The following is a 24,832-nucleotide window of genomic DNA, read 5'->3' as shown; positions in this document are numbered from 1 at the left end:
TTGCATGGAGTTAGTCACCTGACGTTGTATGGACAGAGCCCTTAGTAGTTGCATAAAGTTCATGTGATAAAACTTCATTAAAATTACTATATATTTATAATTTTCTTATCGCCTCTTATCATTTTGTTAATATGTGTAATGCACTTCAGAAGTAAGTTGAATTTTTTGCTGTTTTGGTGTGTAATGAGACAAAGAAACGAGGTCAACTTTATCTGTGTCTTATAAATTGCAGTATTTATATGGCTGCTTAGGTTATTTTAGTGTGGTTGGATATAATTTATTTTTTATGACAAAGCACAGCAAAAATAAAATAGATCAGCAGTATTCAGGGTTAAGAATTGATGTTATTTCATTTTTAATTTGAGTAGAAAATAGTTACTATTATTTATAAATAATATAAAGTTTTATAAATAAACACACACACACTGTGTTGTGTGTGTATTTATTTATTTATTATTATTATTTTTTTTAGTGACAGATAATCAGCAGAAATACTTTGCTTTGTCTCAGAAATTACTAAATTGTGTTTGGCATTGTATGAAAGAATTTCCTCTGATCTTTGCTTTGGGAATTCCATTTTCTTTGGAACTTGATCAGGAGTCATCAGGACCTGTAAGAGACATTCCTTTGTCTGTGGAAAAGCATAATTTGTTATCCTTGGGTATGTATAGTAGTACTGACAAAATTAATCTTTGTATTAATTAAAAAACAAAGTGAAATTTATATTGTAGCCATGTATTTATTGCAAAAAGGGTTACAGCAACAAGATTTTATCACTTGTTATTTTTGTTTTGATAAAACTTGATTTATCCGATATTTTGTAATAATTTAAAAGAAAAGAATTTTGCTATTTAACAAAATTCTTTTTAAATGAACAGAATTGTGTTCTTTGTGATTTATTAAATCACAAGGAACACATTTTCGTAACTTTGTTATGCAGGCATGCAGGATTTTTAATTCCACTTGAATTTTAAAACAGTGACATCAGATTTATTTCATAAAATTTTATTTATTTTTTGTTCAGTAATTTTAAATAAGATCTATTGCTCAGTCTTGGAAATTAAATCTACTTCATCTTTATGTAAATGTATATGAATATTTTTGAAGGTGACTTCTTACACAAAATCTGTAATACTTTGTTTTGATATATAAATTAGGATTAAAATTATATACATTCTCCATTTGGCCTTTTGTTGGTAAGTTTTGCTTACATTGTAGATCAGCATTTTTGTTTTGTGTGATGTGGCAGTTGGAATTTTTTAATGATAAATCTGCTGTGAAAAGTAAATAGACTACTGTTAGATAATTAGGGACTCCTGCTCTATAAGGCTTGCAGTAGCTTTGTACTCCAAGACTACTGTGGCCCTTTAAGCTATATCACACTACATAATGAAAATAATCTCTTAATACTACTTAATATTACTGATAAACATCTATTCCATAGTAGGATTCAGTCACTGTCTACTTGGTTAAAAATCAGTGATGTGAAATAATCTGAAACGTGAAACATCCTTTGCTGTGGTTCATAATATTGAAGAAAATGAGTGGTATATGAAAACTTCTGTGGCATTCGTTGATCAGGCTGGAGTTCTGTTATGTGGCAGTTTTAGACTTTCAAGGAAAGGTAAAAACATCAGTTCAAAAATCTCAAGGAAAAAAAAGTGATCGGAATCTGTGTGTGTGTGTTGATTATGTTTTATAATTTTGTTATTGGAAGTTGCTTTGTGCTGCTCCATTCTTGTAAGAAATTACTTGGAGATATCTGTATCTTTTAAGATTATTAATAGGTGTTAGAAGCAGGTGAGTGTGTGTATACAATTACCATTAAAGTGAGTGAGTGTGAGAAATCAAATAATGCTGAATATAGTTCTTCAGGTGATGATGAATTTGAGTACGATAGTCAGTACACAGACTAAGAATAATTGTGGGGCCTACTGCACTTGATATATACTAATTCCATGAGTATCCAGAACAGGTTGGAGGAATTTTTGACATTGGTTAGTTATTCTTCACCAAAAGTAGTCACCATTGCTTTCATGGTTGACAGAAGATTATTGTTACTGGAATAGAACATGAGGGATCTACTATTTTCAGGGAGAATAGAACAGGCTTGAGAGAGAGAGATGGAGTGTTACTGATTATAGCAGATGAAATTGCAGCCAGAAAGAGTAGGAGCTCATTAGGAGGATAGACAGGGAAACAACAGCATTTGAGACTGTTTGGTATCAGAATAGGAGTTAACCGGACAAAATACAATCCTTGGAAAGAAGTTAATAGACACCATAGTGTGAGGAACAAACAGCCATGACACCCACCTTAATAAGATGTGGGACCTCCTTTTGCTATGATGACCTCAGCAATCCTAGAGGGATATTTTCCATAAGTGTACAGTAGGGATCAATGGAAATTGATCCTATTGATCCCTGTTGTAGGCATGTAATATGGATCTGGATTGTGAGGTGGACAGCCCTTGACTTCATCTGATGCTCCTGTCAGATGAGGTCAAGGGATGTTTAATAGGATCGAGATCAGGGCTCTGTGGAGGCCAGTCAAGTGTGGTGATGTTCATGTCAACAAGCGACATAGTTACAGCAGAAGCCTTGTGACCCAGTGTTATTGTCTTGCTGACAGAGACAATGGTCAGTTCCATTGAAATGCCACAAACTAAAGCAGTGTATTGCCCAGAATGTTTACATACCATTTAATAGAATGTTTCATCATACTCATTTAATAGAATGTTTATTAAATGAGTATGATGCATGGAGAGTACTATTGTCTGCCAAGCTGTGGATAGGATTAGTGGTGATTAAGTTATTTATGAACAGAAAGAGAGTAGGTGATAAGACAGAGCCTTATGGTACTCCAGCATTGATAGCGAAGCTCGAGGAGAGGGAACCATCTACCATAACTGCTAAGAACTGTTTACCCAATTATAGAGGGTCACAGTGAGACCAAAGATTTGCAATTTGTCAAGCAGGCTATGTACCACACATGGTCTAAAGCTCTGGAAATGTCAAACAGCAAAAGTTTCTCTGAACCTTTCCATGGCACATGTCCAGTAGTGAGTGATGTAAGCTATGAGGTCAGCTGTGGATCATGAATAACAGAATCTGTACTAGTGGTTGCTGATTAATTGGTGGACCTCTGCGAGGTGTGCCATTATCCCATCCCTGTAGTGGTTCTCAGTAAGATCTGCAAAATACCCCTCTACAACTGCAACCACCTCATGATTTGAAGAAAAACGCTGACCAGCGAGGAAGAGTTTTAGTTTTGGGAAGAGATAGAAGTCAGAGACAGCCAAACCTGGGGAATAGGGTGGATGTTCCAATAATTCATAATGCAGATCCCTAAATTTTCCCATTGCCAAAACCCTTTTGTGGGCAGGTATATTGTCCTGATGAAAGATGATTTTTTTCTTCTGCAAACTGGGCCTTTTCTCATGAATTTTTTCGTCTAGTCTGGTTAAAAGATTGGAATAATATTCCTTGGTTATTGTTTTACCCTTTTCAAGATAATTAATAAACAAAATGCCTTTAGCTTCCCAAAACATCGATGCCGTGACCCTCTGATGGAATCGACTTTGTCTTCTTTGGCACTAAACAACTGGCTTCTGTCCACTGTTTTGACTCCTGTTTGGATTCTGGCAGTGGTGAGCTATGAAAATTTTAACAAAGGGCTCGTATTGTCGAGCAAAAAAAAAAAAAAAAAAAAAACCTAACTTAGCCCTTATAATACTTATATTGCACTTTGTAGAGTTTCTGACAGATATGATAATTCCTGTAGGATATCAATCATTAATGCTAGATCTTTTAAAAATTCCAAATTGAGAAGTTGGTTTAAAAAGCCCTTATATTTATCGTTTGATGCAAAATGTTTGCATGGAAGCTAGGTAATTTCTCCACAAAGCAAGAGCCGTTCGTAAACTGCAAGCTACCCATCGTGGTCCAAACACACTGCCGATCTTTAAAATTTCTATAACAAGGTCTTTTGCAATCGTATTTAATTCTCGTTGATTTTTTGGTGATTGGTGATAAAAAGCATATAATTTATCCATAAATATTTCAAAATGATTTATTTCTTTAATGTTTTTTTTATCGAATCATCTAATGCTAAGTGTAAACGATGAGCGTAATGCCAAATCACAACATTGGGAAATTTTTGTAGAAGTTTGATTGCAACACCTGATTTGTTTCCTGACATTACACTAGCTCCATCAGAACAAAATGCAAGGAAATGATTTTTTATATAGTTATCAGAAAATCCATATGAATTTAAAGTAGCAATTATAGTAGCATGTATACATTCCAGTGGTATTTTCTAGTTCTACAAGATTATTAAACAAGAAGAACAAGGGGCTCTCAAATTTGAGAAAAATTTAACAAAGTGTTCGCACGAGCCCCTTATAGCTTACCACTGGATTCTGGTGTGTAATGGTGAATCCAATTCTAATCCAGTGGTAAGTGGTAATAAATCGATGCACAAAATTAGTTTTATTCTTGTTAAAGTGATCCAAGCACTGTTCAGAGATTTTCATGTGAGTGCGTTTTGACCTGCTATGGCAAGTGTCGTCGCACCCATCTTGCACAAAGATTTTTCATATGCAATTCTTCATGCAAAATATATCCTACACGTTCTTTTGAAATGCCTATAGTCTCAGCAATTTCATGTACTTTGACTGGCCGTCTTCCAATACCATATCATGCACTTGATCAATGATTTCTAGTGTTGTTACACTTTTTTGGATGTCCTTCACGTGGATCATCTTCAAGGCTGGTACGGCCACGTTTAAACTTGGTAGCCCATTTCTTAATTGTCGAAAATGAATAAGAGTGCCCATAAATGTTTATGAACTTCAAATGAATTTCTTTTGCATTAAACCTTCTTTTACAAAGAATTTTATAACTGCACAATACCCAATTTTATCCATTTCAAGGGATACAGACAATACTTTTGCTTCAGACAGCTGTATAAAACAAACTACTTATAGAATGACCTTCAATTTCACATGGATGCTTATGACAGATGTACCAACTTAGGAAAAAAAAATCTTGCTGATAATATTGCCATCTATGGTCGAGGCTGAGTACTTTTCAGACCACCCTCGTAAATAGCAGAGGAGTTGGCAATTGATGACTTTCTCCATTATGGTCAAGATGTTTGAAGAAAGTAATATTAGACTACATATCTAGAGTCAGGAAGATAAATCAGATGGAAATTAAATGAATGAGTAGCATTATTAACCACCCTACTGGCCATGACATTTTTCTGTCATTCAAAACATGGATGTGAATCATGCACTATACCATTGAACTAACATGGTTATGAACTTTAAGATTATTATTTGTCACATCCAGGGAGTCCAAGGACTCATCGAGGGAGAGCACCTACTCAACAACTCAGTCTCCACCATTCGCAATCCACCAACTGACCGCAACTACACCAACAGCATCTACCGCCAACCTCTACCACTAGTATTTCCATAGACAATCACAAACATCCATGCCCACAGCAGGATTCGAACCCACAGCCTTTTGGCTGGAGAGCAGAGCGTAAGAGGGTTGATATATTTCATTTACCATGACTATTGGGTGGTTAAGCAGGAGCTTCAAAAAAAGAAAAGCTTGTTAAGGGAATTTAAAAAGAAAGGTAATTAGCAAGCTTGTGAGCAGTACAGAGCCTATGAAGAGGGTGAAGTAACATGGTAAAGAACATGAAATCAAAAGGTATGAGGAAGTTAGTTGACCGAGCCAAACAAATTCTCAGAGTTCTCTTATTAATTGTGGTGAATATGTGGAAGAATGACTTTATTAGGATAACTAATGAATACTGATGGTAAAAGCAGACAGAATAGCTGAATTTCTTAATGATCACTTTGCAAGGGATGTGTGTGTGTGTGTGTGTGTGTGTCATTCAGGTGGAGATATTGCAGCAATAGATGTGACAGTGGCTGATGTGTTAATAGGTGACAAACTAGAGGTGTTTAGGATATTGTAGAATCTTCATGCCTATGCAGTTATAGAATTAGATGAAATATCAGCTTGCATATTATTATTATTACACCACCTCCAGGGAGTCCTAAGACTCATCGAGGGAGGGCACCCTAGCTGTTGGTCATAATGCAAAGTGGCTGAAATGGCTATCAGAATTACACAGTTATTGAAAACACACTGACAAGCAGAGATAAGTTATACTTCTTTGATGCAGTCTCTGGACTACTGCACACAGATCTGGTCTAGAGGCAAGTGACCAAAATAGTAGCTTGTTCATGGTATGCTTTTATAAGGATAGATTGAAGATTTGTGAGTTATTAAAATTATTTGATGCACAGTAAAAATAAATAAAAATGAAAAGTTTTTTAGAAAGGGATCATCATTATCAATAATTTTCTACACCAGCGTCATTTACTGGCTATCACCACTAGTATTTTCACAGACAATCACAAACATCCATGCCCATGGTGGGATTCGAACCCACAGCCTTTTGGCTGGAGAACAGATATACTAACCACTCGGCCAACCAGGCCACATATTGCAAGAATGTGCTAGGGAATTGGCATTCCTCTGACCAGACTGTTTAAGTCTGATATGTGGTATGATCCTGAGGGAGTGGAAGGCAAAAGAAATAATTCCATTATATAAAAGAGGATCTAAGACAGATTACAGACCAATCAACATCTCAAGAGTGGTGGCTAAGGTATTGGAGAAGTTGGTTAAGGCAAACTTCTTGAATGGGCAGATAGGAATATGATGTATAGTATGGGATAAGCATGGTTTTGTGAAGAGTAGGTCATGCCTCAGTAATTTACTCACTTTTTTTATAATACAGTGGCAGCTGAATTGGATGAAAGGACAATACTGCAGGAGTTTAGTTAGGCAATTCACAGGATACCACCTGGAACTGTTACACAAATTGGAAGAAATGAGTATTGATATGAAACTTAATGTAGATAAGAGGGTGGCTGATCAGTGAGTAGTTTATGGAAGGATAGAGTCCAGGAGAAGTTGGGTGATTAGCAGTATACTATAGTGCTCTATGCGCGGGCTACTGCTGTTTAACTCGCACATTAATGATATAGAAATGATTTGAGGGCAAATATTAATTTATTTGCTGATATAAAAGTGAGTAGAGAAATAGTTAATGAGGATGATGCAGAAATCTTGCCGGTTGATTGAAAAGGTCCGACATTATGGGCAAAATAAAATAGTTATCAGTTGACTCTGCTGGCAGATGCATTTTGGAATAAAAAAATTACCAAACTGTAGCAAATTGAGGCTAGAGATTTGATGTGTATACTGATGGCCAAGGAGTTGAAGTTTGTTGGTCATAATGCAAAGTGGCTGAAATGGCTATCAGAATTACACAGTTATTGAAAACACACTGACAAGCAGAGATAAGTTATACCTCTTTGATGCAGTCTCTGGACTACTGCACACAGATCTGGTCTAGAGGTAAGTGACCAAAATAGTAGCTTGTTCATGGTATGCTTTTATAAGGATAGATTGAAGATTTGTGGGTTATTAAAATTATTTGATGCACAGTAAAAATAAATAAAAATGAAAAGTTTTTTAGAAAGGGATCATCATTATCAATAATTTTCTTCAGTCCACTGCTGGACAAATGCCTCTCCATGCTGCTTCCATTTTAGCGAGTCTTGTCCATCTCTACACCATAAATGTCCAATATCTCATTGTCCCATCTTACCACTGGTCTACCTGGTTTCTGATAACCAGTTCTTAGTGTGCATTCTGTTGTCATTCACATGTCCTCTCCAGTGCCATTTGTTGCCTTTTATTACTAAGTTAGTGTCCATTACCTTTGTTTGCCTCCTTATCCAAGTATTATCTCTCTAACTGGGGTTATTCTCAAAATGGTTCTTGTTTCTTTGTGTTGTTTTCATTTTCTCAAGAGGTTTTTTTTTTCAGTCAGACATCAGGTTTTGCTACCATAGGTCATTGTTGAGAGTACACACTGGTTGTAGATATTTCTTTTTAGGAAGTTTGGTGTTATTCTAATATCACTGATATTTCATTATCAAGTTATTATAGGAAGGGATAATCTCTGAAAATTGAGAAAGAATATGATTATCAAGAGTGTGCTTTTTTTTTGCTTGGAGGGTGGTGAATGAGTGTAATCAGTTGCCAGAATCACTTGTGAGTGCTTTGTCAATATGATCATGTACTATGCAAATGGTGGTTAAATGTTGGTGAAATGTTTAATGTGCCTCTTGCAATGAGTCTTTGTACTCTCTGCTGATGGCTGTATAATAATATAGTTGATGATTCTTAATAGGTTTTGTTCCCAAGTTAGTTGATCTCTAGCATGGGCAAGCAGGTTTTTTCTCGTGGAAACTGGTTTTTCCTCCCATAAATTCAAGAAAATTGAACTCGCACTATTTCAGACAATAAATATAGTGTTATTTCTAAATCACTTAGGGAATTGAAACAACGTAGATCCGAATATAAATTAAATTATACTTTAATAAATATTTCTGATATTTCGGCAATGTCACATTGTCATTTTCAAAAGGAACTTACAAAAAGGTAGTTGCACACAGGCACTAACAATACAGTAACTGAGAATGAAGATATGAAGCTATCGTTCTCCTATAAGTCCTGATGGTGCCCTCTGCCTGGCTAAGTAGGCGTTCTTGGCCGTTGGGCTGAAGGTCTGTTGATGTATGCCTCCCAAATTTGGGGCAGTCGCATACAACCAAATTTGTTGAGGTTTGGAGAGTCTCTTAGGGCAGAGGCTGATTCTATAAATAATCTTTCGAATTTATATTTGCTCCGGTGTATTACTGTAGCTTTCTTCCACCGTATTCTGTGGCGAGTATCCTGAGCATGGTCTGCAAGACCAGAATGGCTATACTTGTAAAACCGGATGTAGTCCTTGTGTTCAGAAATTCTGATATTCGCTGTCCTGCTTGTTTGGCCAAAGTATGACAGTTTACAACTGCAAGGGACCTGGTATATACCAGGTAGGTCTAGGGGAAGTGGTTGGTCTTTGGTAGAGCGGATAAGGGATGCCAATTTTCTGTAAGGCCTGTAACAGGAGGTGAGGTCATGTTTTTTTAGAATTTTGGTAATTTTTTCTGAGGTGCCTCGGATGTAGGGAATGGTGATGGATTTAGAGTAATCTTTTTTGTGGAGGGGGGCTGTGGTTTGTAGGTTTTAATATTTTTTGGATTTTTTTGGGGGTGTAGCCATTGGCTGAGAAAGTGTTGAGGATGTGATTTAGTTCACTGTTAAGGGCTATGTCGTTAGACCAGATTAGTTTAGCCCTGTTGTATAGTGTTTTTACCACTCCATATTGTTGTGGTGGTGGTGGTGGGGGGGAATTGTTGGTGGATGTATCTGCCTGTATGGGTGGGTTTTCTGTAAACTGAGAAAACCAAAGTTCCATCAGGCTGGCGGGTGACTAGTGTGTCTAGGAAAGGGAGGCAGTTGTTTTCCTCTTTTTCCAGAGTGAATTTGATTCTGGCGTGTTGGTTTTTAAGTGTGTAAGGAAGGAGAGGAGTGTTTCAGAGCCATGTGGCCAAATCGTAATAAATAGTAAAACCTACAAACCACAGCCCCCCCCCTCCACAAAAAAGATTACTCTAAATCCATCACCATTCCCTACATCCGAGGCACCTTCAGCCCAACGGCCAAGAACGCCTACTTAGCCTGCCAGAGGGCGCCATCAGGACTTCTAGGAGAACGATAGCTTCATATCTTCATTCTCAGTTACTGTATTGTTAGTGCCTGTGTGCAACTGCCTTTTTGTAAGTTCCTTTTGAAAATGGCAATGTGACATTGCCGAAATATCGGAAATATTTATTAAAGTATAATTTAATTTATATTCGGATCTACGTTGTTTCAATTCCCTAAGTGATTTAGAAATGCATAACCAACGTATAAGCCTGTCTACGAAAATATAGTGTTAGGATTAGTGACCATGAGATGGTGGCACTTGTCAGTCATCTCTTCACTGGATGCAATTTACAATTAGTGAAGAGATTTACACTAGCCAGCTATCTGATTGGCTAGTGGTCGAAATTGAACTTCCCATTCAGTCTTCAAAAGCTATGGCTAAAACAGCCTCGCCTACTCCCTATAGGGGTGGGGAAGGCCTTAGCAGATATCAGATTTAAAATGCTTAAATTAGAGTAATAAAAACAAAGCAGAATACTAATTGCAAACATCTGGTATTTTTTCATAAGATTGTGTTTTATTGGAGACATATATGCTGCTTAGAATGAAGTCAACGGATACCGTAGTGCGAGGTCCTACATCTTACATGAAAGATGTAGGACCTTCTTTTGCTATGATTCTGCAACAATCCTATGGATCATACTTCCCACAAGTATACAATAATGATCAATGGGATTTCTGGGCCATTCTTTTCGTAGGCATTTAATGAGGTCCTGTACTGTTGTGGGACAAATGTCCTTTGACCTGACTTGATGCTCCAGATTATCTGACAGATGTTCATTAGGGTTGAGTCAGGGCTCTTTGGAGGACAGTCAAGTGTGGTGACGTTCATGTCCACAAACCACGCAGTTGTAGCAGCAGCTTTATGACAGTGCACTGTCTTATTGAAAGAGACAGTGCGAAACACCACAAAGTAGGAAGCATTGTATTGTCCAGAATGCTCAGATACCTCTCGGAGTTCAATGTTCGTGGCACCACAAACAGAGGTCTGAGGCCAAACCAGAAAAAACAGGACTGTACCATCACACCACTACCTCCAAATTTCATAATTGTAGTTACTTATTCTGGTAAGATACATTCACCAGACATCTACTACACTCACACCCATCCATCTGCTTGGTAGAGGGTATAGCGTGATTCATCGCTCCATGTTCTACTGTACGAATATGATGCTCCCAAGTTGTGTCTGGGTGAAATGGTAGCGAGAAGGGAACTAATGGAGTTTGAAACAGGCATTGTGATAGGGTGCCATACTGCAAGTCAATCTGTTTGGCAAACTGGGCTATCCCAGGTCAACAATCATTGATATCATGCTGAGATTGAAGCACAGGGAGTTTTTTTATGCCACTGAAGATGACACTGCATGTTGGTTTGGGTAATGTGGGGCTTGCATATTGTGGTTCTATCATAGAAACCCATGTTGTGAGCCTCAGTTCTGAATGTTTTTGCATGATCTGGTCAATACCTGGAACTCTGCATTCAGCGTGTTGGCTGAATGGCGGTTTTTACATGTTATCTTTCATTGCACCCTACAGTCACAATTCTGTGAGTGTGTGGTGGGTCATCCACTGCAAGTAGCACTTGCAGTTGACTCCTTGTGCTTCAATCTCAGCATGATATCACTGATTGTTAACCTGGGATAGCCCAGTTTGCCGAACAGATTGGCCTGCAACATGGCATCCTATCACAATGCCTGTTTCAAACTCCATTAGTTCCCTTCTCGCCACCATTTCACCCAGACACAGTTGCACTGACTTGGGAGCATCATACTCATCCAATTTATACTGGCTACAAGCACATGACTCATTGCATGGCATGATGCACCTTGCCTGTGTGGGTGTCTTTTGACCTTTCCTAGCAGTGCATTGCACGTTTCATTGATATTACGCATAACTTCGTAGAACTGTGTACAATAGATAATGATAATAGACATGACTTGCAGCTGGGATGAAGTGGCACTACTGATGTTGAGAATATGTTGAACTGACCTGATTAATGCATTTGTTGTGTTAATGGGCATTAGCCTGGATAATCCCTGAAGATGTTGTTTCAGTCACTCATGATATTTGATAGACATTATTTATGATAATTTCACATTTCCAAAAGTTTTCCACCTGACATACAAAATTTGTGCCAATTTTAAAACTCCATTCATGACAGATAGCACCATCTATGGGGAGCTTAGTGTACCAGTTTCAACTCTCTCCCTGCGTCATTCAGTTGAAGGCACTCATTTGACTAATACATGCCACGCTAAGTGGCTGTAATGTTAAAAATTGAGTACTGTGCTGTGATAAAGTTTTTCATCAAAGAAAGGCTTTATCCAAGTGTTATCAAACAGCAGTTGGTTGGTGTTTATGGGGAAGCTTCTCCTTCATGTTCCACCGTGAAGGAATGGGCTAAACAGTTTTGCCTCTCGACCATCATGAGGAAGATGATCCTTGTGATAGTCAGCCAGTGGAAGCGATGACTGAGGAAAATGTCTTTCTTGTTTAGGAGGAACTGCTTAATGACAGATGGCTGAAACTCAAATCTCAGCAAGGTTGGGGCTTTCTATAACAACCATTTTTCGCATCATTCACGAGATGGTTCACATGATGGTCAGTGCAAGGTGGGTGCCCTTACTTTTGTCTACAGTTCAGAAGGAGCATCATGTGACCTGTCCCTGCAGTTTTTAGAACTTTGCCAAGGGAATTGGAGAGAATGGAGTGCTGGAATCCATGGTCCTTTATTATTATCTTCTTTCCAAAAGGGAGTCCATGGAGTGGCACAAACCAGGCGAAGCACCACCAAGAAAAGCCAAGGTAATTCAGTTCACCAAGAAGATCATGGCAACAATCTTTTGGGATTGCTGGGAAATTCTCGATTGACTTCAAGGAAAGGAATATCACTGTGAATGCTGAATATTATGCTTCACTCCTGCACAAACTGTGTAATGCTAAGGGGAAGAGATGAGGAATGCTGAGTCATAGTTTTTGCTTGCTTCACCACAATGCTCCAGTCCATATGGCTATTGTTGGGAAGGCTGCAGTGAAGGACTGTGACTTCCAGGAGATTGAACACCCACTCTACAGCCCAGATCTAGCACCCAGTGACTACTCCCTCTCCCTGAAACTGAAGAAAGAACTTCAAGCAAGAAAATTTGCAGATGACATTGAGGTGAAAGATGCAATTTTAGGTTGTTTTACAGACAAAAAAAAAAAAAACTTTTTTCAAAGGCATAAAAATGTTAATTCAAAAATGTGAAAAGTGTGTTGAAGTAAGGGAGATTATGTTGAAAAGTGACACAATTGCTTTCTTTCTATCGCCTCTAAAAGTTAGTCAGGCTGGAAACTTATGGATCCACCCTCATAAATTAGACGTCCACAAGTAAAAATCTGTGCTTTTATGTTTTGATCTATTTTAGATACATAAGCTATCCACTCTTCAAATTGGTGTACATGTTCATTAGCTGATCACTATAACCAATCCCTAGGGACTGGAGACATAGTTTATTATAGTACAAAGTTTGCTGTAGTGAATTTAAGCAAAATTACTCCACTCCCCAGACTTCATTCCCATGAAACAAAAGAAATTGCTAGAAACAAAACATTAAATCATGAAAAGGTAAAAGAAATTATAGGAAATAACATAACAAAGGAAATCAAGAGAAAATATAACAGAGGAAAATTGTGGGAAATATGACAAAGGAACATCATGGGAAATATGACAAAAGACAATCATGGAGAATCCATCTACGAGAAGTTGGTTAACTGTGGAGAGGCAATAAGGAACTTGTCTACATTTCACTTGAAAAGCTGTGGATTGTATTCCTTGGGACATGAAATGGCAGATTGTACCAGAGATCAGCAGTAGAAGTGATGAATGAAGTGGAGGAGAAATTTGTAGAGGAGGAGTTGAACTGTGAAAGGGTGTTGATTGGTTGCTGGATACATTTAGATGGATTTGACAGTGGGTTGGGGAATTATTGATGCCAGTTTGATGAACAGCAGCCATAGCAGCATTTATAGAAAATTCAGGTTGCATAACTGAGTGCCTGTATGAAAGTAATTAGTGAGAGAAGGGTCATCAATCAATCTAACTGCCCTTTTCTATATAGAATTCAGTATTTTTAGGGCGCTCTTAGGGGCACCACCTCAGAGAAGTATTCAATATGGATTTTAATTTTTAATCAGATGGATTTGTGATTTGTATATGGGTAGGAACTGTTTGGAGTTAAAGTAATGTGAGTGAAAGAGAAAAACCTAATTTTTTTGGCTGCAGAGGTGATAGTATTTGTGATATGTTTGTGCCAGGAGAGATTGGAGGTTAGAGTTATCTCAAAAATGTTAAATCTCATCTTGAATAGATATTTGGGTATTGTCAAGGTTAAGGCTAGGAGAAAATGGTTCTTTTTTATGGAAAATAATGCAGAGCTGTTTTTTTGCTAGTACTGACATTGACAAGATTATCCAAACCCCATTAATGAATGTTTTGAAGATCAAAATTTAAAATAGTATATATAAAATTTCTCCATGTTGTGGTAATTTGTGTTTTGCAAGGTTTGACAAATGTGAAAAGGAGGAAAGCAGTGTGCTGTCATCAGCAAAACGGAGTACCAGATTGGCAGTCAGCTGGGATCATTTATGTACAGAAGGAAGAGGGTGGGTGAAAGAATAATAGAGCCTTGTGGGACTCCAGCAGCAGTAGTTGTATCGATAGAAGATAAGAAACTGTCCACTATCACTCGAAGTGAGCATCCAGTCAGAAAGCTGGCTACACAATTGCAGACGTCATGGGAGGCTGATTGAATGATGGGAGTTTACATAATAGGCCTTTGTACCAAACTCAACCAAAGGCCTTGGAGATATCAAGGGCAACCATTTGAGATTTGCCAAACCTTTCTATGGTGTTTGTCCAGAAATGGTGACATAGGTTTGTAGATCTCCTGTTGATTGACAGTGACAAAATCCATGCTATCAGTCATTTGTTAGACGAGGGTTTTGAAGGTAGTATAGAAGTTCGGTGTTGATGGTTCTTTCTATTTAGAAAGAATTCAGGTGATAGAAATTCAACATTAGTTTGAAGGTAATGATTTGTTGCCCTTCTTAGGAATTGGTTCTATATGTGTTAATTTCGAAGGAATGCCATTGGGGCCCAGGAGACTTTGGTATCCAACTTGAGCAAAATTTTTTGATCTCTTTCTGGCCAAAGGTCAAATGCAATGTTGAGTGTTTCGAATGGTTGGGGACATTTATCATGATCAGCTATGCAAGAATTGGAGGAGATGTAGGAAGACAGGAGGTTGGCTTTTTCTGTGGGGAGATGAGGTAATTGTCATCTGGGTGTGATAGTAGTGAAAGTAATGTTGGGAAGAAGTTATGGCCAAAGTATTCAAGTTTCTTCTTTTAGCTTTCTCTCTCAAAGTCAGTTTTTGATGTGGCAATAATTTTCTTGCAGCTGTTCTGGGCTTTGGTGTAAGAAGTATAGGAAGATGGAGTTTTGGATTCAAGCCAGATGCAGTATGCCTGATTCTTCTTTTGTACAGCACGCATAGATTCAAGACAGGAATTTAGGGTGGAGTGAGGAATAAATGTTTCCATACCAATAAGAATTATTTCAATGATTCATCCTGTACATAGGTTTGTCTGCTGGGAACAGTAATCTGACTAAAGAAATGAGGCATAGAAGTTGTGAAGATCATCCCACTTGGCTTTCTTGTAATGCCATACAAGAATGTTGCTCAATGGGGAAGAGATCTGGATTAGATTGTGGTCTGATCTGACTAGAGGACAAACAATATTCACTGCATACTTAGATGGATTTCTAGTAAGGAAGAGATCCAGGGTATTTGGGGGAGTGGTTTGGGGTTGTCTAGTATTTTGATTAGTATGTGAACAGTTTGTGTGAGATCATTTATGATTGCAAATGTCTCAGCTTCTCTACCTGCTTGATCCATGCAGTTGTATGCAGCCAGCTGGTGTTGTGAACATTGAAATGTCCGAGGAAGATGACTTCACTGTTAGGAAGGCTGGATTGAAGATGAAGAAAATTAACATTTAAGGAAAGGTAATTGAATTATGTTTATTTGTTGAAACATTTCTGTTTCATCTTTTGGCTTGTACAAACATCCGACCATACATCTATCCCACTTATCTTAATTTCACATAAAATATCATTAATGTTACTGCCAATCCTTCATTTTCACACCAGTTTCAGTAGATACAACTTGTCTGCTATCATTAACAGACAACCTCCTTTTCTATTTCCTCTACCTTGTCGAAACATACTAAAGTAAATAAGCAAAAAGAGGGAGGCAGTTGTTAGGAAGCAGTTGCTTGAGTTTTTGCTGTTAATAATACAGCAGTTAATGATTTCTGCACATGTGACATTAATAAGAATGGAAATTGTGCATAGGACACTGTCCAAAAGAGAGAGAATGGATTTCTCTTGTGTGTTAGTGGGATTAGTGGTAATGATCAATTATTCCAAAAATTTGAGGCTGAATTCAACAATTTTGTCAGATTTGTTCCCGATACTCCAAGCATTTGCACACATGCAAAGTGTGATTTGTTTTAAGATTATCAAAAATCTCTTCTGTTGTTGTAACCAAGCATAACTTTCCCCAACAATCATCATTACAACCAATGATGTACCCTGAGGGAGGGGAAGCGGCTCTGCCCCCTCCCAAATATAAAAAAAAAAAAAAAAAAAAAAAAAAAAAACACTAGAAAATTTTCCAAAACTCTTTTCCTAATTAAAATTCATTTTTTTATTTATGTTGTGTTGTGTCTTCTATTTCTGTTTCTGTACTACTTATGAATTAGCGATCATTGCAATGCTCAGTCATAGGTCGTATGTGATGCATAGTGTGTATTCTCAAATCATATACTCAACTCCCCCCCCCCCCCAAGATTAAATCCTGAGTGCACCACTAAAACACAAGAGAAATCCATTCCTATTTCTTCTGGATAGTGCCCCATGCACAATTTCCCTTCTCATTAATGTCACATATACAGAAATCAGTAACTGCTGTATTATTAAAGCAAACCCAAACAAATGTTTTCCTAACAACTGCCTCCTACTTTTTGCTTATTCACTTTATTCTGTATCAATAGATGCTTTAAATGCAAAACAAGTAACCAATTAAATTGTAATTAATTCTTAAAAATTCCTTCCTTTCATCAAAATTCATTCCAAACTTTGATGCAATGAATATTCATTTACATTTCCTTACAGTATTTCTTATACAACTTCATCATAACATTTGCAATATCTCCTCTTCTTTTTATTTCATCACTCTCACACCTTGGCAGCAACACTGCAACATGAGGTGGTGTTTTGCACTGTGTTACATGGAAATTGTGCTCTGATATTATATTGTTTCAGAAGTGATTTTACTCAAACTTTAGTCCCAAAATAAAGTACAGCAATATTCTCAAGGGACTGAAGAAAACTTAACCAACCATATACAGTTTTTGATGTAAGAAATAACAGTAGCTCAAGTTTGAAGTAAGCAAGTTCTAGAACTTTTTTCTACTATTTATTTAAATAACAGTGTTTGTTCCTGTCAACAAATGACATGAAGATGAAACATTTCATCTCAAGCAAAAAGTTTGTGTTTCTTCTAAATGAAAGTATATTACAGAATACTGAAGACAAGAAGAACATTATTATTCAGTTAAGGATAGGAACTGAATATATGTAATGAAGATCGTGTTTTTAGAACTGTAGGGCAAACAGTTTGCACTAAGTATTTTCTCTTCATGTTTAACTTTTTTGAGTGAGGTAAATATTTCTGAAGATAATTTGTACTCAAGCTACAGAGGAAGGGTGTGTTACTTATTTTATAAAGGAGTGCTAATTTTGAGCTAGAGTAGGAGATTCTTTTATTGGAAGTGATTAAAATCCAATGGTTGTTTAACTCTGAATAGGATTGCTAAAGGAATTTGTTTCCTCTGTTTTGTTTATTGTTGGAATTTTTCAATTCCTGAATTTAAATTCAACCTGGTGAGTGTAAGAGAGAAAGTTTATTCTCTTATAATTCCTAATGTAAATAATATGTTTATATAGTTATTTAATTAAATGTTTATTTTGTATTATAATTTCTTTTGTCATATTTTAGAGATAAGTAAATAATTTTAGAGATAAGTGAATGAGTTTTGGTAGTTTGGGGAAAAACTAGAATGGTTTTTGCCAGAATAAGTGAATATACTGAAAAGAAACCAGAAATGTTTAAATGAACATTTAAACCTAACATGGAAATAACCTTGTAAATTTAATATATGTGGTTTTAAATAGGCATGGACAAAATAAATGCGCATCAGTAAAAAAAAAGTTTATTGACATCATCTTGTTCAATTTTTAACAATTTAGTAAATTTAATCTGAAATAATTTTAATTAAAACTTAATTCATTAAATTGCATGAAGTTTTGTTTATATTTTATAGCAATTATTAATAGATTCCTTGTTATATATATTGTTTATTTTTGTTTTAAAGCTTTCACAGAATGGCTGATAACAAGAGTGATTGTTCTCCTCAGTAATACTTCCATCACTGAAATACATGGCATCTGCATAGATCTACTTGTAGATTTGTTACAGCTAATTAAAACAAGAGATCCCTTGGCCTTTCGTAGGTTAATAAATCAAATGTTTCAACTTTCAGAAGGTAAAATGATACTTGAATTATGTAATACATGCTTTCAGATTGTGTGTGTGTGTGTGTTTATGTACATATGAGGGATGGTATGATCGTATGAAAGTAATGCCTAAGAAAGCTTTACATGTTACTGATGGAGATTGGTAGCCTGTAGTTCCATCATGAGTGGAGCTATGATTGGTCATATGATCGTACCTTACAAATAGTTCAAAATGGCAGCTGTTATATGTTATGTATATACAGAGCAGAGAGTGATGATTAAATTTTTTATTGCTGAGAATGAGTCTGATGGAAATGTGTGGACAGACTTGTGTGTTTGTCGAACATGTTGTTTATTATTTTAACGGTATAATCTCAAGAAAAGATCTCAAGAATTCTCAATAAACATAAACTACGCACTACATTCAGACCATGTAGCAAATTAGCCACCCTCATCCGCTCACCCAAGGACAGCATTCCTCCTTTATCACATCCAGGAGTCTACCAAGTACCCTGCTCATGCAATCAAGCCTACTACGGTCAAACAGGAAGAACTGTGAATATCCGCATCAGCGAACATAAACGATACGTCCGGAATTATCATTATGGGAAGTCGGGCCTAGCAGACCATGCTCTGGATACCCCTGCACACAGGATCAACTGGAAAAACACAAAAGTACTACACAGAAACCCATATAAATCAGAGAGATTGTTCTTAGAGGTGACAGAAGCCCTAAAACACACTCCAAATCTCAACAAATATGGCTGTATTAACTTGCTGAAGATCTGGGAGACAGTCATATTAAGAAAAAACTAGCACTTTTCTAGGACTCTAGTAATATATGATAGCGTTTTTTTTTTTTTTTTTTTTTTTTTTTTTTTTTCAGATAGAGGGCGCCAAAATCAGGACTCTAGTCTTTGTGTTGCTGCTACAATTTTGTTTAAGTACACCATGTTGTTTTATTCTCGCGTATTGTGACAAACAGTGTTTTTGTGCTCTGAAGATGCTGATTATAATACCAGTTAATAAATTAATTATTTACTTAGTTTCTGTGTTCTATTATACCGTTAAAATAATAAACAACAACGAGTCTGATGGAAATTCATACCTGTTTGAAAAATGTGTACAGAGGCTATACTGTTGATGTGAGCACTTTTAGATTGGTGAAACCCAGGTCAGAGATAAGCCATGAAGCAACGTTAGCAGTGTCATTGATGATGGACAACAAAAGAAGCACCAATGTGTTGATCAAGGAGGATGGTTGCTTCCAGTTTGTGAATAGTTGTATTGGAAAAATTCAGTTAGTATTGGTAAACCAATATTGAAGGCCATCATTAACAACTTCAGTTACAATACAGTAGGTCCTGAAATGCTTAGTGATGAACAAAAAAGAAACCCAGAAATTCATCTGTATGGAACTGTTCCAGTGCTATGATAACGGTGTGTGCAGGGGGGGGGGAAGCTTATGGTGCATAATTACAAGCAATGAAACATGGGTTCACCATTGACTGAAACAGAGCGAAAGTTATTTAAATGGCATGATTTCATCACACAAGAAGAAATTTAAAAGACAGCCCTCCATGTCGAAAGTCATGGCATCTGTGTTCTTGGGAAGGAAAAAAAAAAAGATGGGTTTCTTGCTTGTGGAACTTTTGGAGAGAGGCACAATGATTAATTAAGAATGATACTTCAAGATGTCACAGAAATTAAAAAAAAAAAAAAATGCACCTGTAGAGTTTGACCAGAAACACAGAAACAGAGCATCATTTCATTGTCATGGAAGTCCTCTGTTGCCATGAGAATGCTCAACCTCACATCACTTGCTCAAAAGGAGAGGAATGCAATTAAATTATACTTGCCAGACTTTATATTCTTGTTTACTTCTTTATCTAAGTATAAGCGAACAATATTTGCACATGAAGTATCTTTGACTAAGCTACTTGTATATAGAGGCTGATGACTTCACCTCAGTTGCCTTAGTAATCTATAATGAAAGCATGCTTTCTTTCAGACGGATATTGCTATGCATTACAGGAAGGTTCACTAACCAGACCCAGAAGATAATGCATAGCAATATACACTTCTGAAAGGAAGTGCTTTGCATTATGGGATACTAAGGCAATTGATATGAAATATATTGATCTGTGTACAAGGAGATTAGTTGTCACATGCAAACCTTGTTTGCTTGCCCATGGATAAAGGATTAAACAAGAATATAATTTCTTGGCTAGTATAATTTAATTTCTAATCAAGTTGAAAAGCATTTCTATAATAAAAGGAATGCAGTGCAACATTTGGCTGTCTGATCTTCCTCATCCTGTCCATAACCCAGATCTGGTATCCTCTAGCTACCACCTGTTTGGTCCTTTGCAGGATGCACTAGAATACCATTTTGCTTATGACGAGGTGCTGAAACAGCTGTTCATGAAGAGCTCTGACATTGGAATAATGACTTATGAGGTCAGCACATGTCTCACTCAGCATTGGCAAAAGTGTATAGAGAGAATAATGGAGATGTTGAAAATTGACAGAAGGCTCACGAAAGACGGAGGATTAATTCTTATACAAGTTTCATTGTTAAATAAAATATATTTTCTGAGAACATAGGAAGCATTACTTTTGCACTGTGCTTTGTGTATTAAAGGTAATTCATTGGGAATCTACCTGAGGACATTTATACATGATTTGATCAAGCCAGTAATCTAATTTGTAATATGATAAATCAGTGCATTCCACTGGTTTATCAGATTGCAGATGATTTGCTGGTCTAATCCAGTTATACCCTCTCTTCCCCTTAACTCTGCTCCATTTCAGTGCCCAGCTGAACATGTACTTTGAACTCCTTTTTCAGAATACTGAAGGTTCAGACTGAAAGAAATATCTCCCAAAAACCTTCTAACCCACTTGTTAATCTTTCTATAGATGATTTGTGTAATATGAGCTGTATATTATCAGGAGGAAGTTTGATTCTTTAGCTGGGCTCTTTAATACTTATTCTTGATACCTATGATACAAGATTCAAGATATTGTATGGCATTATTAGAAACCACATATTGTTATTCACCAGACTTCCATGTGGTTAAGACTTATAGCTGGAAGTACACACCGTCATGCACAGAGCCCATCGAGCTATGGTTTAAACTTATTCATTTTGTCCACATTTGCCACACTGTTAGGAAGTGCATTCATCTCACCAACTACTCTCCATACAAAAGAATCTACCCCTCAGAGTTGAGCCCTTTGTAAGACCATATATTTGGTAGTAAACTTTTCAATGATGATGGATGTGGAAAAACCTGAAGAGCATACTGTTGTGTCAACTTTCTACTACTATAACTATTCTTTAGTCTTTGGGTCAGTTCCCCATCAAAATTTCATACGGGTATCACGTGGTACCTCTGAGGGACAATGGAATCTCCTCGAGATCGAGGCAACACCAGAGTATCAGAGTGTCTGAGATTTACCTCTCGTAAAACGCCAAGAAAATTTATATTTCGCTGCATTACTTAGCGCTATTAGATTAACAGTATTATCAATCAAGAGGTGATCTCAGGACAGTACTTAAATGATACCTAGCAACTTTGCAGACATGGCCAACTTTACTTCTTTCTAGTCTTCCGCATAGGTTTGTATTATTTTTATAAGAGGTGCATTGGATTCCAGAAATCACAGATAGTCTTAGATACAAAAGCAAGGTTTATTATATATCAAAATTATGTACATTCAATACTATTAGCTTAATTCCCATCTTAAGGGAGTTAATGGCAGTCAGGATAGAGTTAAAATATTACAATACTACAAATATTCTTATGACTGATTATGCTGTAATTCTCTAAAGCAAGAATCTTATTTATACTCTTAAATACCTTAATCATGCATGATTATCACAATCTTTCTATTTCTCAGTAGTTCTGTCAAACCACACAAGATAGCATTTATATCTTTTACAATCCCTTTATAAATTAGCAATTCCTCACTCTAGACATATTCATAACTTATAACATATTAAGGAACTTTATCACAGTGGTAGACAGTAAGACTTAAGGCAACCCTCTCTAAACAGTAGCAACAGTCTTGATCAATATCATTAATGTTCCCTTTTCTGCTCTATCAACGTGGCACATATCTCTCATTCACATTCAGTGAAATACAAATAAAGTCTACTTATCTGCCCTTTTGTTCTGTATTGCGTCAATGGTTTACCAGAATCTGGCTTTCTATGGACTGCCGTGCTTATTTCTTCTGTGGAGATACGACCGCTGAGTTCCGCTGCTGCCTTTATCGGAATCCTCCGGTATGGAGGCACTGCCACCCTTCACCACCGTGAGAGACGAACACTAGGAGATCCAGGAACAAAAAGCCTTTTTTCAGGGGTGCATGACCCTTATATTTCCCTCTTTTTTCTCGGTGTTTCTCGCATTTCGCGATGTCCAGCCAACACACTCATGTGGTCTTACGTCACAGTGTCCAGCCTTCTCCGCTATCGCACGTGCGCTGACGTCACGCTGTTTGCTTGGGGCGAGCCACTCCCTCACGTCACTGTCCGTGACCTTTGGACTTCACCCCTCCCCCATGTTGAATTTGTGCTAACATTCTATATCTACTAATACATATTACTTTATAAAACTCTACTAAAGGTTTACACTTTCATTATTGATTTTAACTCATTTGTGAATGGTACAAAATGTACACTTATTTAATCTTTCGTAGCAAAATTTGCTTGATATATTTACATAGCAATAATTTTATACTCAGAGACAATCACCTGTATTTATATTCCTTTTTTGTTTGGAAACGCATGTTAGATTGTGATAAGATAAGAGTTCCTAAAATTCCACTCTATCACAATCCAACAATACCTCTATAAATAACATGGGCTCAGCTGGCTCTGGCTGTCAGTACCTAGAAAGGGTCCCAGCTGAGGGTTACTTGTGAATGCAGCATCTGTCTCCCATGTTAGGACAACTGCAAAAAGCATCTGTACCCCAGGTTAGGAGCAGCCTACTTCCCTCAGGGTCTGTGCTCTACCCAAATTAACATATGCATCATAGGAGCAGCAAACAAGCTGCATGAATTGTCTAAAATCTTTGAAGATGGATCAGCTAGCAAATAGAAAAAGTAGAAATAATGCTACCATGTACAAGGAAGCCAATGCACCTAAATCAAGTCCACAAAGAGTAGGTGTGAAGACAGCTATGTGGAATGCAAATTGCATATATAATGTTTCAACAATCAATATCAGAACACTATACAAACCTGAATAGAGAGAGAAAGTAGAAATAATGCTACCATGTACAAGGAAGCCAATGCACCTAACTCAAGTCCACATAGAGTAGGTGTGAAGACAGCTATGTGGAATGCAAATTGCATATATAATGTTTCAACAATCAATATCAGAACACTATACAAACCTGAATAGAGAGAGAGCTTGAACTGTTTAAATGGAAAATAGGGGGAGTTGCAGAAACTCACTGGACAGATGTGGGGAAAATTGACTTTAAAAATGCAAGCAGTTTAAAAATTCTTCAAAAATTCTTCTCAGGAAGAAATGATAACCATCATGGAGAAAGTGTAGCACTAATCACCGAAAAATGTCTCTTAAACTGAAAAATTTTGATGTAAGACCAGTTTCTTCTAGAATAATCTCAATGAGGTTTCAAGCAAAAGAAAAGGAATACACACACACACACACACACACACACAGTCGGGTATCTTTTTATGCAGTAGATGCATATAAAAAATCGCACACAAGACCTAACTTACGTTGAAAAATTAGAGATACGTTCCATAATTTTCTAAAACTGCATAAAACCGAAGCAATGAATTAAAGTAAAACTAAAATCGCATTAAAAAGTTTAAAAAAAATTCAGGAAAATAAGAATGCCAAAGTTTGTTATAAAGCTTTATTCATTTAATTTTATTGAAAAGTAACAATTTTTTTTACATTTTTTCATCAGAATTATCATCTCTATTAGACAATATTCGGCAACGTTTGCGAATTGGTGCGAAATTACTTTCATCACCAGAAGAGATAGTCAGCACATCAGTCTTCACAAACAGAATTAGCTTCACCCTCATTCTGTGCTGATTTTTTTCTTCTGACAGTGTAATCAGTGATTAAACTTTGCGATGATGATTTTACTAATTTTTTGTACAGCTTGCGATATCAAGACATACAGTTCTTCAACTCACATTGGAATTTAAAGGCTCATTCAGAATTTGTGTCATTAACAAGAAAATGATTTTCCAATTTATTGCACAGTTCAAGACCTCCTCGAATTATATTTGCAGTGAGGGGGACAGGTTTTTCTTCCGCTTCACTATCTTTTTCTGGATCTTCGACGATATCTAAAGTTAATTGATATCCAATAATATCATCGTCACTTAAGGCATTATCCACAAGCAATTCATCTACATCATTCTGGCTAAATGTATCAAAACCTTCTCCACCAATTTCATGTGCCAAAGTAATGATTTCAGCCGATAATGTAGATGTTTGAATGGTTGCACTGTTTGCA

General features: G+C 36.8%; 1 protein-coding gene across 1 annotated transcript in view; it reads left to right on the top strand.

The window, feature by feature from the left end:
- The first annotated feature begins 537 nt into the window (after positions 1 to 537).
- Positions 538 to 24,832, top strand: part of LOC150101877 (serine/threonine-protein kinase ATR-like) — an 860,597-nt gene continuing 836,302 nt past the window's right edge. Inside the window, exons 1-2 of the mRNA XM_090399924.1 lie at positions 538 to 661; positions 18,173 to 18,343. Of these exons, the coding sequence (XP_090256050.1) occupies positions 538 to 661; positions 18,173 to 18,343 (295 nt within the window). The remainder of the gene's footprint in view (positions 662 to 18,172; positions 18,344 to 24,832) is intronic.

The sequence above is a fragment of the Typopeltis vanoorti genome, chromosome 11, assembly GCF_054136105.1.
Source record: "Typopeltis vanoorti isolate ZY-2024b chromosome 11, IOZ_Tvanoo_1.0, whole genome shotgun sequence".
Classification (NCBI taxonomy): Eukaryota; Metazoa; Arthropoda; class Arachnida; order Uropygi; family Thelyphonidae; genus Typopeltis; species Typopeltis vanoorti.
This window is presented reverse-complemented; position numbering and strand designations above follow the sequence as displayed.